The sequence below is a fragment of the Scardinius erythrophthalmus genome (assembly GCF_964197995.2).
Source record: "Scardinius erythrophthalmus genome assembly, chromosome: 12".
Taxonomy (NCBI): domain Eukaryota; kingdom Metazoa; phylum Chordata; class Actinopteri; order Cypriniformes; family Leuciscidae; genus Scardinius; species Scardinius erythrophthalmus.
In genome coordinates, this window is record NC_138232.1 from 3,043,122 (window position 1) to 3,060,824 (window position 17,703).

Below are 17,703 nucleotides of genomic sequence, written 5' to 3' on the forward strand. Positions count from 1 at the left end.
GGTTGCAAAAAGTATTGAATAAAAGGGTGCCATTAATTGTGGCCAATTAGAGAATGTTTCATACTGAGATTTTACCCCTTTTTCAATTGTTTTACTTCAATGAAAGGTCGATTTTTGTCAGTTTTTTAACCCTCTGGGGTCTGAGCTGTTTTTGGGGCCCTTGAGATGTTCTGACATGCCCTGACATTTGTGCTTTTTTCAGTTGCTTATAAACATATTAATGGCAAAGGTGTAAATTCACTCTATAAAGCACAAACAGGGCTACCATAATATGTGAGCCACGTGTATGTACATGTTTTCATTTTTGAGAGAATAATGTTTATGCATGGTTATTGAAAAAACTAAAATTTCTGAAATAAGGCCACAAAACACATAGTAAATATGTGTCAATAAGACTTTTGAATAATGGATGTCCTCGCCTAGTGTTTTTTCTTCAAAATTATGTGAAAATAGTCTTGCTTTATCGTTCACATAAAACCATACATTGATTTAAATTGATGTAAAACAGGTTTTGCTTGGAAAGCCAATATGCGAGGAGGCGTGAACGAGGAGTGGTTTACAACAATGTCCCACCCACTCTGCATAATGACTCTGCATAATTAGCCATTCATTCAGGTGTGACACTGACTGAGCCACAATGCAAGGACAAAAGATATATTTAGAAGAAGACTTATATTGACCATTTAAGATTTTGCTTACATCTATCTTGTAAATATGTTTTGCCATTTTATTAAAAAGGTTACAATTACAACAATATTACAATTTCAACAATATTTCAAGTGTACTCTTTCTTTGTAAAAAAAAAAATTATTGTAGGCCTACATTTTATCTATGTATTCATTACTTTCATATTTCGCCTGACTGTAATGTTGTTTTCATGAAATATTAGGGCATATTGTTAATTTGCAGTTTAATACGTTGCTTATACAAATAGCCTACATCAGGGCTATTCAATTGGCGGCCCGCCAATCATCTCCATGCGGCCCGACGGCACCAACCTCCCTCCTCTTTTCCTGGCGATGCGGCTAATTCAGTTTGATACTCGCTGCAATTGACCTGAGAAACGTTTTACGTGCGAATATTTCAGCAGTTATTCTGTGTCCCGCATTTGTGTCGACTGAACCAGCGATACCAATTCGTGAATGAATCATTCTTTTGGTTTGATTCTAAACGCGCTTGCATAACGGTCTAAAATTCGGATTCATTCAGACGCTCCGTCACTGAATCATCTGAAGCGGTTTCTCGGTCAGTACAGTAACAACAAATAGCGATGTTTTCAGTTGTTTCACTAGTTGTTTCAACACGGCCCAGCACGGGAGTTGCGTTTACTCCCGGTCCCGGACACTATATTAAACAGCGTTGCGACAACCAGTAAGCGTTTCAGTTCGACAGAGAAACCACAAATCACTCATTGATTTAATTAGTATTAAATCGGATGAAACAGTCTCAACATTCCCAACAAGACTGATGAGGAAAGCAGGAGAAACAATGTGGCCTGAATGAAATTAGAAGACTTTAAATCCCCTAATCACCCTTACAAACATTTACCATGAATGTACTGTAGTAAATTACCATGGGTTGGGCAGAAATGTATGATGAATACTATGTAGTAATAAATAAATATTGTAAATATATATACTATAATATTATATAATAGTAAATATAGTGTTTTATATTGCATTAGATTTATTTGGTGGGTAGAGGAATATAATTAATGTTTGTTATGAAATTATGTCTTTGTAAAGGTGCGTATAGTTTTTAACCTGTGTTTAGGCATTTTTTATACAGTGGGAGCGAGTAGCCTGTGGTTAACAAGTCTCACTGTCAGAATATTTTCATTTAAGCATAACTATTATAAATAAAATTATTATTATTTCTCACCAACAGCTATAAGTTTGTATACATAATTTATTTGTTCCATGGAAAATAGTTACAGCTGTAAATTATCAAGTTTTTATTTATTATGGTTTTATATATTTGCATACTGTTGGGTATCACATTTCCAAGTAAATACCACACTTTTTTAGGGTTACTTTAACTTATTTATTGAAACTGTTATGTTTCAATAAATAAGTTAAACCCCCAAACCAACCCACCTCAACTTTTCGATTTGATAATGCGGCCCTCGAATGAAACTAATTGAATAGCCCTGGCCTACATTTTATTTCAACATATTTCAGTCGATTTTTACTCATCTCAGTATAGCAATACAGCTTGCTGAAACATCATCATTCATTCACACACGCGATTTAAATTTAAACTGTCTTTGCCAGCTGTGGTAAACAGCGCGCATCTCTGCCGTTCATTCATTCATAAACAGAAACCCACGTGAAGAAATTCACGCGAGAAGGAAAAAACGTTCTAGTATTCCTCAGCTCGCTCCTCGATATACCCGTACTTCTGGGGGACATTTTCCATTATTATTCCTCACAGCTGCAAGACGGTGTAAACAAGTAATGATCTGAATAAACTTGTGTTTTTTCTCAAGCTGATATGGGGGCGTTCACAGGATTGCGCGGATTGCCTCAGCCATTTGCGTTTGAATGCGTCTGAATCAGATGTAATTAGCTCGACTGGAATCGCTCTCTTTTAATACAGATTTCACAAGATGAGAATATTTGTTTTTTATATAAATTACTTCATTAAAAAGAAGAGAATTCAAGATTCATGCCTGTGTGACTGTATGCCTGTTTGACTGAGTATTCGCTGAGTTATTGTTCATTTTCGGACGCGTTTCAGAATGGACTACACTGGCAGAGAGAAGGCAGAACTCGCTTCGTGTTTATTTTTCTTTATTTGGCAAAAAGCACAGCACTTTGTTTTTATTGTGAGTATACACAAAAATAATACACATTTAACAGAATCGATTGATGTATGAAACTTGTTTTGTAAAATCAAAGTCAAAAGAGTATTTCGGGTCTCAATTCAACTCATAAGGAAAAAAGCGAGCAGATCACGCCGGCGTGATCTCCGACCTCTGAGGGTTAAATAAAAGATGAAAAGTATTAACACTGCAAATCTATTTTCACAGGCTTCTTTGTTCATATTTACCAAAAGCAGCCCTAGCTGATACTTTACTAAATATTCATACTTTACAGGGTGATTTCTGCTGATTTCTGGTCAGATGTTAAACACAGAAAAAGCTAGATGCGTGTAACACAATACATAACCACAGGTTATGATTAACAGCACCAAGAATAGTTAAAAATTTGCTTGGAAATGGATAACCATTAGGGGTTTATATTCTATATTCAAATGTTGGTGAATGTTTGTCCAAGCACAGCACAACAGGCACGCTCCAGTCTGCAGGCTTGGAGAAGAGATGGACTTCAGGATGCAGTTCCCCCCCCCCCATTTCCGCCATTATGCTTGGATTAATTGAGACAAATGCCACAGAGAAACGTCAGATAGCTGAGCCTGAAAACAATTAGACTGAGGCAGGGGACTGTGAGGTTAATGATTCACTACTGAGAGCGAAAGACAAGTCGCACTCATTAGCCATGGTCCAACTCAGTCCAATCCCGACCGCAAACATGCAAACACACACACAATAGAAAGTGCACACATTACAAGATGACAAATCACCTGCACACAGAAGCACATAGCCAGAGCTGCTGACAGCTTAACTGCAGAGTTTATCTTCACCTATGATAATAAATCATTATTCACGTCCACAGCAGGCACTGGATGAGTGGATGAAAGTGTGGCACAGTTATAAAACTAACGCATTTATGCCATAAAGCAACTGAGCGCATGCTATATTAAAAATACAGTAAAAGTCCCCTATGAATCACTCCCAGGCAGAAATACAAAAAATATGTTTGTTGGTAAATTAAATGTTCTATTTACATACATTTCAAATTAGGAATAAAATTAATCTTAAATCATGCACACACAAAAACTGGGGTTTAGGGTCTATTAAACAACAAATCCTGAAAAAAAAAAAACCAGGGGAACACTTCATTTTACAGTGTCCTTAATACATAAGTTACATGTACTTACCATAGTAATACAAGTAATTTATGCATAATTACATGCAATTAACCCTCAACCAAATCCTAATCCTACCCTAACCCTATAGTAAGTACATGTAGTTGCTTAATATTACTCAGTACTTAAATCTATAATTACACTGTAACAATGACACCTTAAAATAAAGTGTAACCAAAAACAGTTTACACTGTTAAAGCAGTTTACTCAAAATTATTAAGTGGAGCAGCTGTTTTTCAACATTGATGATGATAATAATAATAATAATAATAATAAAATTAACCTCTTATGTTCACAAATTTAAGAGTAAACAAATAGCCAATGCCTCTATGGAAAACTCTACAGATACACAAAAAAACATGTTTGACTTTGACCAAGAAAAATCGTTTTGAAAAACTGAATGGCAAGACATTTCAGATCTACTGTAAAACCATCAGCTCTGACATTTGATCGACATTTAACAAAAATGAAGCACAATTTCCATAAGTAAAGAAAAAAATGATATGTCACTGGTCATGCATTTACACTGGCACAAAAAAATCTGATTTTTTTACTCACATCCGACACAGTTCGGAATTGTTGCGAACATGATCAGATTTTTTAGCATCCGTTCTGAGCCATATTCCAAATATACAGGCAAAAAATTGCGCACACACAGAAACAGGTTTTCAACCTCTACCCAATGATTTTTGTGAATAAAACAGCTTTGCTACTAAAAGCTTATCTTTCTCAGCGACGTGGTGATACAACTTTGCTGTTTTTGTAATTAAACTCATCTACACTATTAATGTATATCTTTCTCTCTTGTTAATTCATTTGAATTCATTCAAATAAATGTAATATAACAGCACTGCTTTATTTCACTTCAGAATTCTAGATCGAACAAACCATAGATTAAATAAAATGAAAAAGTCAGATTTGTGCTGCAAACATCCATGACTTGACAAATTATACATGCTGGCAAGTGAATTATATAAATCATTTTGTTAACACTTTAGTTTAGGGTCCAACTCTCACTATTAACTAGTCTGGCTATCAGTATTTTCTACTGCACAAGAGGCGTGATCAACGGGCATAGTTCAAATGACTTTGTACGCAATTGGATAGTCCTTCAACCAATCAGACCAACGATCCAGGTGACAAACTTTGCAGCGAAAACTCCAGGCAGGAAACGTGTTATCAAACATGTTGGTTTGCAGCATTGATAAGCGGTTTGCAGAAGCAGCAATGGCATCGAGCGATTTTTGGAGGTTGTGCACAAAAAAAGTGAGTGGTATTTACACCCACTCGAGCGATTTGTTTGCTAAACTAAAGAAGCCATTGAGCATTGTCAAGAGGTTAAAAGGAATTGGATTGGATTAAACCTGCGCCAGGTGGATAAACCAGTTTGTGATTGGTCCCCGCAAATTTGTAACGGATTTCGATTCACAAGCTTTCAATTCGATTCGATTCGATTCAATATTGATTATTTTGGATATCAGGTACAATACATGGAACATTTTCTCAAGGAAAACAAATCTCTTTACTAATTAATGCTGTAAACTATGGGAGCCAGTGGTAGCCTACTAGGCTTCATTAGCCTACTATAATACTGAAGGTAAAAATGAACTGATTTGTGTACAAACACTTAAATTACACTTTTATTTATTTTTATAATAATAAGGTTATATGAAATATAAACATTTAAATGGTGGCTGTCATAAAAACCTGCCAGATTTATTCAAACATGCATTAAAATTTAAGAATATAAAAAATTATAATGAATATGTAATATGGTGCATATATTTAGCAAAATGCTCCTCTCTAGAGTTCATTTTTCCAGCTTACTAACGAGTTTATGGTCACTGGATATGGTTTTTCTGAGGTAAATGTGATGTTACATGACATTGTTTACAAGCTGATTTACTGACGTCTTTCCACGGTTGAAACACTGATTGAGTGATTCCATGTCACATGATACGGATTTCGATAAGTTGTACTTTACCTTTTAACACACTTTCAGATGCTCATTCATGCGCGCTACAATGTTACATTCATTCATCATCTGAAAATAGGATAACTAATCGATTATTGGGATTTAAGAATCGATATCGGTTCGTAAAAATGAGAATCGATTAAAATCAAGAAATCTATATTTTTTACCCAGCCCTAGAAGCAGGATAGAAAAAGTACAGGTTTCCAGCCTGAGCTGCAGGGCGAAATCAAATCGCCAGCAGATCGGGCTGGGTTTAACCCAGTCTAACTATTAACTAGTTGCTTATCAGCATGCATATTACTATAATATTGGCTGTTTATTAGTACTTATAAAGCACATATTAATGCCTTATTCTGCATGACCATATTCTATATCCCTTAATTCGACTAAATACCTAAACAACTACCTAACTAACTACTAAATAAGCAGTAATTCTGAGTTTATTGAGGCAAAAGTCATAGTTAATAGTGAAAATTAGACCCTAATCTAAAGTATGACCATAATTTTAGGAAGGCTAAGAAGACTATTCTAGGCTTACTTTTCTGTGTTAGTCATTGTGAGCATTTGTCAGACGAAAATGAAAACAGACCACGAAAGACTTGAAGGGATATTTCACCGCTGGAAAGATGAATGTGTATTTAAATTGGGTCATTTATGTAGTAGAAATTATTTTAGTAAGTTGGTGCCTTCTAGACTGAGAAAAGCCAGAAAATGTATTTTTGGCTCATGTGGATGAAAGACAACAACTCCCAGAATGCACTTGCTTCGCTGCCCTACGAGGACACTCCCAAGCCACGCCTACCAGTTACAGAGGGCAGTGTCGGAAGAAATGATACACCTAGGCTACTAGTCGACTCGAAACTCAAAAGACGGCGTTTTATCGTGAGATCTCCCTATGGGCGGGTTGAACACATGCAGAACGAGCTCCTCCTACTGGCTGTAGTCTCTCGCCTCTGGACAAAAGAGCCTCTGATGACGCTAAATGATGATTTTTGCGTCATCTGAGTTTTTTTTTCAGACACACAATCCAGAAATCTCTTGTCTCAGGGGGACATGAGGGAGGGAAGCACGGTCATTCCAAAATACTACGGGGTTTATACTGATACAAATGCTAATTGGTGAAGTATCCCTTTAAGAAAATGATAGCATTGCTTTTCACTCACCTTGTGGCAAATCTCTGTCTTGACCTCTTTGACAGCTCGTTCTGAGAAAACACACCCACAGGTCTGCAGGTAGAAAAACCTCAAAGAAAGAAAAACACACCATCTCACGGAAACAGGAAAACATCAAGAGCAAGAGCTGAACATGCACACATTTTCCATTTAGTAAACAGTTGCTTCAAATTTAAAGAAGCATCTATAGTTATTGTTTTTTTTTGTATGTCATGTCAATAACCACAAGGAACAAGTATAACAATTTTACTGTGTTGCACTTTAGTCACATTTTAAAATGTCCCACTTTAAAATGTATGAATGTTATTAGATATATCAATACCAAGAAAAATATCAAACCGAGTAATCTTTCTTTTTAAGAAACAGCACAAATTGGTGTCGAAAGTATGACCAAAATCTTCTATCATGGTGTAAGTACCGCTCACAGTGCATTAACTTATGTAAACAGATACAACTTTTGATTTTAATAATGAGTTAGCAAATGCTGAAATGAACATCAACTATTAATAAATGCTGTTGTTCACAGTTCAAACTAATTAATATAAAGCGTTCGTTCTGAGAAAAGCTCTAGCCGCATTAGTTTTAGACTTTACAATAAGGTTAAATTTGTTAATGTACGTCAGATGTCATGATCTGACAATAAACAATACTTGTACTGCATTTATTTAATAATCTTCTACATAACATTACATTTTTAACAGCTGTGTAAATTAACACTGGTTAATGCACTATTAATGAGCATGAATTAATATTTATAAACTAATATTATTTTAATATTAATAAATGATTAATAAGATAAATAAATGCTGTAAAAATTGTTCTGTGTTGTTATTTCATGATACCTAATGCATTAACTAATGTTAACATATTGTAAAGTTTTAGTGTATTTTCTATTTATGCAATAAGATTTAATAATATTTAAAGGGATACTCCACCGTCTTTTCATATTAAACTATGTTATTCCCTTAGCTAAGACGAGTTGATACATACCTCTCTCGTCTCAGTGCGTGCACTCAATCGCTCTGGCGCGCGGCGAAACTTTGTTCTCTCAGTTCATTCAATACGGGCCAATCAGAGAAGGTACCAAACACCTCCACGTTTTCCCTATTTAAATACAGTTACTCGCGTAGTGTAACTCGACCTAGGACGGTGACACAAAACAAAACGTTGCGCTTTTCTAAGCGTGTAAAATGGATAACTATATTGTATGGCGGAATACCATAGCAAGTGCTTATGAGCACTTCGTCTTGGCGGAGTAATATCTTCACCAGAGGGAGCGGGGGCCGGTGAGAGGATTTTTCACGAGTGAAGATATTACTCCGCCAAGTCGAAGTGCTCATAAGCACTTGCTATGGTATTCCGCCATACAATATAGTTATCCATTTTACACGCTTAGAAAAGCACAACGTTTTGTTTTGTGTCACCGTCCTAGGTCGAGTTACACTACGCGAGTAACTGTGTTTAAATAGGGAAAACGTGGAGGTTTGGTAGCTTCTCTGATTGGCCCATATTGAGTGAACAAAGTTTCACTGCGCGCCAGAGCGATTGAGTGCACGCACTGAGACGAGAGAGGTATGTATCAACTCTTAGTTAAGGGAATAACATAGTTTAATATGAAAAGACGGTGGAGTATCCCTTTAATAGGAATGCACCGATATATCAGCCAATTGGTATTGCCCGTTAAAAGCAAGTATTTCCAGTATCGATTGTTTAAAAAAAACAGGTGATGATCATACATGCATAGTATACATCCGGGTTCGACATTAACGCCTTTACTCGGACAAGCGAATGACCGATTTACTTGTCCGAAAGACAAGCACGGGACAAGGCTTAATGTCGAGCCCTGAAATATGATCGCTGCTATCAAAAGAAGATTCAGTTGCATTGTGGTTGAAGTCAACAGCCACTGCGCTGAATGTGGCCTTACTTGTGTTTTCCATTCATTTCCAGTCCCACCACAGGACAGATAAACATGGCGAGGTTCATGTCTTCATAACAGTCCCCTTTAATGTTCCTCCTCTCGCCCTCCCACGCAGAGTTATCAGTGAGATTCAGCTCCTTCACGTCCTGTGAAACACAACAGGGTTATTATAGTTAACCTGTGAATGGGGATTACCTGATTTTGCCCTACCTACTGCACATTAAAGGGGTGGTAAAATGCCCTTTTCACAAGATGTAAAATAAGTCTTTGATGTCCCCAAAGTGTGTATGTGAAGTTTTAACTCAAAATAGCCCACAGATATTATTATATAGCATGTTAAAATTGTCACTTTTTGAGGGTGAGCAAAAAAAAAAAAGTTTTTGTGTCGGTCCCTATAAATGCAAATGAGCTGCTGCTCCTGGCACAGGGGGCGGAGCTTCAACAGCTTGTGTCCTTTTACCTCACACACACATGCACTGAAAATTTCAAAAACTTTTAGCCTTTTATGGTCAAACCAGAGTCAGGCAATGATGGAGAGACTCAAGAAGAAGTGACAACATGTAGAAGCAACAGGACATTTCTGAATGGTTAGTTGATGAATTTATGCAGCTGATGTGGAGTAAAATATACCAATGAAAAAGTTTTATTGAGAATTTAGCTTCATCAAAATGGGCATAGAGAGAGACATACATTTGCATAAAGCATCCATATTTATCCATGCTCATGTTGATTAGAGTATTACAAACTCGAACAGTATTAATTTAAGGTACATTTAGAACAAATAAAAAAATTGTGATTAATCGCGAGTTAACTCATGATAATCATGCGATTAATCGCGATTAAAAAAAAATTAATCGATTGACAGCCCTAATATATATATATATATATATTAGGGATGGGCATTCGATTAAATTTTCTTAGTCGATCGTCGGGAGAATTAACGATCGACTATCGATTAATCATTAATATTTTTATATTGAAATTCATTATTTCTTTAACTTTTTATAAATTAAAAATGCAATGTAAATACAAAAATACAGTTTGTTTGTCCTCGATGAGATCTTTATTACAAGAAGATCAACTTGTGGCAGTGAAACTGGACGTTCGGTAACGTTAGACTTGAAGATGCCTTGCGGTGCTCTAAAACAGCGGAACCTGCAGCTGCGAGCCGGCGTTCTTGAACAGAGACCCATGGCCACTTCATCCGTTTTCTGTGATCGGATAGCTATCCGTGAAAAGACCAAATGTAAATGCCCTCCGAAACGCATTCGAGACGGATTTAAACCCGATCGCTCAAACCACTTCAGGAGGAGATCTGAGACGCATTCCAGACGAAACTGGACAAGTGTAAATGCATCTGGTTGTTGAAATCACTATGTAAATTTGACTTATCCCAAAAATGCTAAGAAATAAACATGTGAGAGCGTTTTATAGGCCTAGGCTATATGTCATGTTATAGCCAGATATGACGACGCTACTGCAACACGCATCACCACAGATGAGCATCTATTCATCAAGCCAACGTGCAAACTATCGCAAATCAAAGTGAAAGTAATTCATCAACACACAATCATCTTCATTAAAAGTAAAGAACCGAAATGATCTTACCAGGGCTGTTGCCGCAATATCTTGTTGCCGTCTTTGATTTAGAAATTTCCGCTGATGATCAATAAAATGCAGCTCATATCAGTTGCTTTCGGACGTGCAACAATTTAAATATGCATGTAGCGCGGGAATTCAAGATCGGATTTATATCCGTTTTGCAAAAACACATTTATGTGACCAGGTGTAAATGGAATCGTTTTGATAAATCAGATAGCTATCCGATCTGAGAAAACGCATGAAGTTCCCATAGAACTTCTGCACCAGTCCACTGATTTCTGTTGAGAAAGATAAGCATGTTGACATGATCTGGGATCAGATGCGACCGCAACGTGGTGACAGCCAGTCCAGCCGCCGAAAACACCCGCTCTGAGGGGAATGACGTTGCCGGGATGCACAGGTAGCCTACCTCCGCGCTAAAATGAATTCCATTGCTTCAAGACTCACACTACGCAACGCAACCTGCATGATTTGATTAATCGATAACAAATAAACGTGATCGACGAAATTCTTAGCGATCAATTATCGATCGTCGATTAATCATGCCCATCCCTAATATATATATAAAATCCTCTAGAATTAGCGTCGTTTCAATGGGCTGCTAATGAGGGATCTATACAGTTTCAATCGAAATTATCAACCCCCATTGCAAATCAGGTTTATTGGCAACATTCAACTGAAAATGCAACTTTTAATGAGTTCTGCAGTCTCACAATTATTCAACCCGTGAACAGAATTTCTCACAACAGCACAAATCTGCAAAAAAGGTGTTGTCTCAAGAACATACTAGTAATTACCCAATACCTAAACTTAACAACTACCCTAATAACTATTAATAAGCAATATTTAGGAGTTTATTGAGGCAAAAGTCATAGTTAATAGTTAGTTAATAGTGAGAATTGGACCCTAATCAAAAGTGTGACCAAAATTAAAATAGAAAATATATATATAAAACCGGTAACAATGAAAAATACTTCTAAAGCATTTATAAATCTTAGCTAATGTTAATCTTAATTTTTTAAGATCAAAAGTTAGGCCTATCTGTTAACATTTGCTAAATACACTGTGAACTAACATGAATATGATTTTTTTTATTAACTAACATTAACAAAGGTTAATAAATGCTGTAAAAATATCTTACTCTTTATTAGTTCATGTTAGTTAACTAATGTTAACAAATGAGACCTTATTCGGCTTATGCAAAGTGTTTTTAAAAAAGAAACTCATCATCAATGATGCTATAATAACACTGAAACACACGTGTGGAGGCGTATCGCCCGACGAAAAGCTTATTTTCACAGTCTGTCATTGATCATTTGTCAGTGTATACCGACCTTGATGCCACGAATGTGAGTCACAACCTCAGTGTTCGGCCTCTCCGCTGATTTATCCAGCAAGTACTCAATGATCGCATCTTTATTATACAGTCTGGAGGGAAAAAAATACATTACTTAAAATTGCTTTACTATTTATTAACACCTATAGTAACAGGGTTTTGGCAGAAATATTATAAGTACATACTAAATAATGAAGAGTAAATCATTTCACACTGATTTAGGTGTCATAAATGAAATTCTGCAGAGAATGGATTTAAATATGGTAAAATCTTATTGGTTGCTGAAAGATGCTTATTCAAAATAAAAATTCAAATCCTATTGAAAACTGTGGGGCTTTTTCGTGAGGATCCATCCATGGCTTGACCTGTGGCTACTCAGATCTTATTTCAGATACCACATTTAAACAATGGCTGGTTTCTTTATGCAAGAATGATGGTAAATCTTTATAACAGAGGTTATGTAAGGTAGAATGTCATTAGCTGTCCAAATAAATCCCAACAAGGTAATCATGACATTAAGCAGAGGTCTTGTATCAGCCTGAAGGGTTTTATTTTGTGGTAATGCCCATCGGACGATTATTCTGTTATGCATTCATCCTGCGTATTACTTGTACATATGAACATCGAACTGGCACAGTGAATTATTTTACCAGGCCACATGATGTCAAAAACCTTAAACTAGAAAAACAACTGCTTTAACTGGCTGTGCTTTAAGGGATATTTCACCGCTGGAAAGATGAATGTGTATTTAAATTGGGTCATTTATGTAGTAGAAATGTGAAATTATTTTAGTAAGTTGGAGCCTTCTAGACTGAGAAAAGCCAGAAAATGTATTTTTGGCTCATGTGGATGAAAGACAACAACTCCCAGAATGCACTTGCTTCGCTGCCCTACGAGGACACTCCCAAGCCACGCCTCCCGGTTACAGAGGGCAGTGTCGGAAGAAATGATACACCTAGGCTACTAGTCGACTCGAAACTGAAAAGACGGTGTTTTATCGTGAGATCCCCCTATGGGCGGGTTGAAGACATGCGGGACGAGCTCCTCCTACTGGCTGGAGTCTCTCGCCTGATGAGCTAAATGGCGATTTTTGCATCATCTGAGTTTTTTTTTCCAGACACACAATCCAGAAATCTCTTGTCTCAGGGGGACATGAGGGAGGGAAGCACGGTCATTCCAAAATACTACCGGGTTTCTACTAGGGCTGTCAACTAATATTCTAAATTCGAATATATATTCGAATAGTTTTAAAAAACAGAAATTCATATGAAAATTAATTTTCAAATGTGAATTTCGAATATGGAAAAACACGCCCGCGGAAGCAGGGGCGCTGCTGTCTGCTTTGCGAGTGGGCGCGCACGCTGCCTAAAGGTAAGTTCACACTACACGCGACGTGATACCATTCATTTTCAATGGGGAGCGGGCGACTTCCGGCGACACGCGCGGTCGCGACCGTTGGCGACTGGATGGGGCGTGTCTGGCGACGAGAAATGTTTAACTTTATGCAAATGAAGAGCAACTTTTGCGAGCGACAACCAATAGGAGTGAAGTCAGTGGAGCAAACGTGATCCGTCACTCTTCAGTGCAGCGTCTGACCGAGGCAAGATGAATGAGAAGTTTACTTTAGCAGTCAGAAACTGTCCAATAGTTTATGATATGTCTCTGTGTACATACAGTGGTACTCGCCGTGCTGACTCCGAGCCCGAATGGTTTCGTGAACTCAGAAGGACCAGTATTTGCCCATTTTCTGCAGTTAAATAGCCGCGATAGCACAGGGCACTCGCTGTTTCTCATTCATCTTTAATATTATGCATTTTATGTACTGATTCCATTTATATTTAGACTTTTCCTTCCAAAATGTTAACTTGTAGCGTAAAGAAAACAGATTTGTTGTCTACAACACGTAACATCTGTGAATGTCACTCACAAACATTACTAGGCAACCAGAAGTGAGAACGCCCACTAACGACCTCACCGCCAGCCACTGGCGACATGCAGCGATAAAGTCGCTTGTAGTGTGAACGGGGCTTGAGGCGTCAGGGACAGGTCACACGAGTCGCACTGTCTAGCACAGCGTCACTGCTGAAAGTTGACAGTGCACTAAAAAGACAATGGAATAAATTGCAGTCAGTTTTTTCCCTTTTTTTAATACAAGCACCAAGAATGTAAGTAGCCTTTTTCTTTTTTAATAGCACTTTATTTTTTATGAACCTCAGGGTAAAAGTTCTTTGTTGTCACATTTCTCGAAATTGTGTGCCTCATTTTATTTAACGTTAAACAGAAAAGTTCCATGTTTACCACAGCACAGCTCGCTCGGAGCGTTCAATGTCGGTTCTATACTGTAAAACTTCAATTAATGTTAATAAATTTGTTTCAATCACTGAATGAAGCCTGCTATATTTGGGACAAGAGTCGCAACCTTAAATTGCTTGCACAAAACTCTTGATCAGCACTCACTCAACATGTGCTTATTGTTGTTGTTAATTTAAACCGTAAAAAGCCTTGCGCAGAGAGAGCGTGAGCGCGAGGGCGAGCGCGCGCGCGTGCGAGAGAGAGAGAGAGAGAGAGAGAGAGAGAGAGAGAGAGAGAGAGAGAGAGCCTGCGAGTAAGCGAGAGTGAGGTCTGCGGTCTTGGCCATTAGTTTATTTTAGTGATCGACCGATGTATCGGTTTACCAATATTTTTCCAGATATTTAAGCATTTTCCCATAATCGGGTATCGGTTTTGTAATATCGGATTCGCCGATAAACGGCGCCATCTTGTGGCCGTTTTGAGAATTCCGCCATTGCAGTCCGCGTCTGAGGATATCAGTCAACAACAACTCTGTGCACAGGTAAAGCATATGTTCTGCTTGCTTTGCTTTAATTCTTCAACTTTATTTAACATAACAGACATGCAGAAATGAGATTTGAGACAAAAATGCCTGATATAGTTTATTTATGCAGCTTGGCTCTAAAAAATTGTGACGAACTCATGGAGTCACGTAGCGTAATCCGTCATGTCCTGCCCCAATAAAGACGTAACTTTACATGAATTAAATAAAACAGACATGAATGAGTGCATGTTGAAAATAAAAGCGCTGAATTTAATTCTCTATCTGTTGTATTTGATCACCATTAGTCTCGGAAAAAAAAGTTTGTTCATACTGAGCACTCACTGGGTTGATGACAGGAATGCTCAAGTACGCGGCCACTGGATGAAACTTTTGACAAGATTATCTCGTTTAAACACCCAAATGATATTATCATTTACTACATAACCATTATTTCGCTAATACAAATCTAAATAAATACCGCTCTGTGGAAATTAATTATTTATTATCTCCATTATCGCGGTTGAGTAGCCTAAGTTATAGTTCTGTGTAAATGCATAGATAAAAAGCACTTTGTCAGAAAGCATTTCATGATCTAGACCGACAAAAACATTATTAATAAGTAATAACATACTAGTTGGAAAATGCAAATATGCTGTTTTGTTTGTTACTTTCCTGACAATGTTATATTCCAGCTAATATTATTCAGTGAATTAATATTACCCAGTGAATTATTCCTCACTCTTTAAACCTTCATAAAACTGTTTAAAATAAATTACATTTCAATACAAAATACAATAGAAAAAATACCTCCAACATGTGGAACCACTTAAAGATACATCACTCAACTATTTTTGAATATATGTTAGAATAATTTTTGTGCTTTATTTTTTATCTCATCAAAGCTTTTATTTTTAAACACAGACACTTAGTAACAGTGCACTTTATTTTTTGGACTCAGACCCCTCTATTTATTTGTGTACAAATATAAAGTTTTTTTATGTATGCAAGGAGGGAGTGATTGTTATAAATAAAATTGTTTGTTCAGTTCATTTGTGTTGTAATAATTGTGTCAAAAACAGAAGTATAACAGTAAATAAATATCGGTAATCGGGCACATAAACATGCAAATAATCGGTATCGTATCGGTTATAAAAAATCAATATCGGTCGATCACTAGTTTATTTACTTGGTTTTGTGTTGGTAATACATTGTCAAATATGTTTAAACTTAAATTAACTACCTATACAAGTAGTTATGTCTCTTTACATAACTGTCTCTTTACATAACTGTCTCTTTACATAACTGTATTAATTTGTCCTGTTATTGACGTAATGCGCGTCATTGACAAAATGCGCAACCAGATGTTCAAATATTCGTGTGTTTTTTAGAGGGAATATTCGAACATCATTTTTGAGCAATTTTGACAGCCCTAGTTTCTACTGATACAAAGCGTAATGCTAATCGGTGAAGTATCCCTTTAAGCACAACACACAAGTAAATCATGAAGATGAATGAATCAGTACCTGCCCAGCTCACAGGCGACTATAGGCCGCTTCAGCTTCTCCTGACTCAATGCACAGTATTTCCATTTGGCAGCGAGTTCTGCATTTTTATCGACCTGTAAAACACAAGTTCGGATTTATTAGCCATAATACTACTAGAAATTAAAGATGTCTGATTTATGAGGGGCCCTAAACAAAATGACACTAACAACATAATTCAGAATGAGATTTACAAATATTAATGGCACTCACAAAAAGCCTTAGTACAGACTCTATAAATGAATGTTGTGAAGTTTGTGAGCTAAAAAAAAAATAATCGCTTTACAAGTATTCAATTCCAAATGTTATACAAAGTTACATAATTTGGTAACACTTCACATGAACTAACAATTAATACTTAACGCATTAACGCATTAAACTTATGTTGACATGAATCTATTTTTGTGTAAAATGTTACATTTATTTGTGAACCTCATTGTATTTATTTGCATGTTGTTCAGTATCTGTAACTTTGGAAGGGTTTATAAATGAAAATATATAACATAGTTAAGTATTTTAATATTTATGACGGTACTGCTGCATTTCCATACTCATAAATCAAGGTATTTAAACTGTACTGTAAGAAATGCCATTGTACTATGGCACTACTAATGTCATGATACTGACATTCATGTAACATTACCATAATATAATCATCACTTACAAAAAAATTATACGGTAGCAGGGTTTTTCCTGGCTCAAAATGAGGCGGAGGTGGTAAAATCCTAATAATGTATTTTAATAATAAGGTATTTTTTGTTGGGCATCATATAGCCTAATGTGTTTCCGACATTTATTTTTGTGGGTGTAGCTCGGTACCTCTAGGGGGGTCCGGGGGCATGCCCCCCCGGAAGAAAATTTTGTACATTTTAAAGATAAATTCATTAATCTGGTGCACTTTGAGTCACCCGAATCCACTGTTAAAAATAAATAATCCACCCGCAAACCGCCCATATTCTTTGATTTAGTTATCTGCATCTGATCACCACATTACAATTATTCAAATTCTCAGTGTTAAGCATGATGGTAACATATCACACTGAAGTAGGCTGATTTAAAATGAACTTTTATTTAAAATAAAAGTTCTTCCTTTGGCAAAATTACATTTCCTGTTTTTACATTTTTTTGTACCTTATATAAGGGCATTTCCCCCCTAATTTTATTACATGCATGCTCCATTTTTCATTTCAAATTCTTAAATTTGATCAATATATTCAATTAAAATAATAAGACACAGGCTGTTACCAATCAAATTAAATAATTTACATTAAATATTATAACTGTATTAAATGAGATTAATTTAAATATTTTTGAATATACAAATAAGGAATATTGAAAAGAATGATACTTT

General features: G+C 36.4%; 1 protein-coding gene across 1 annotated transcript in view; it reads right to left on the reverse strand.

The window, feature by feature from the left end:
* rtf2 (replication termination factor 2) overlaps positions 1-17,703 on the reverse strand; it is a gene marked incomplete at its 5' end in the record, with an annotated part of 87,855 nt that overhangs the window by 26,864 nt on the left and 43,288 nt on the right. The window contains 4 exons of the mRNA XM_081379691.1: positions 7,129-7,207; positions 9,065-9,204; positions 11,995-12,088; positions 16,335-16,435. Of these exons, the coding sequence (XP_081235817.1) occupies positions 7,129-7,207; positions 9,065-9,204; positions 11,995-12,088; positions 16,335-16,435 (414 nt within the window). The remainder of the gene's footprint in view (positions 1-7,128; positions 7,208-9,064; positions 9,205-11,994; positions 12,089-16,334; positions 16,436-17,703) is intronic.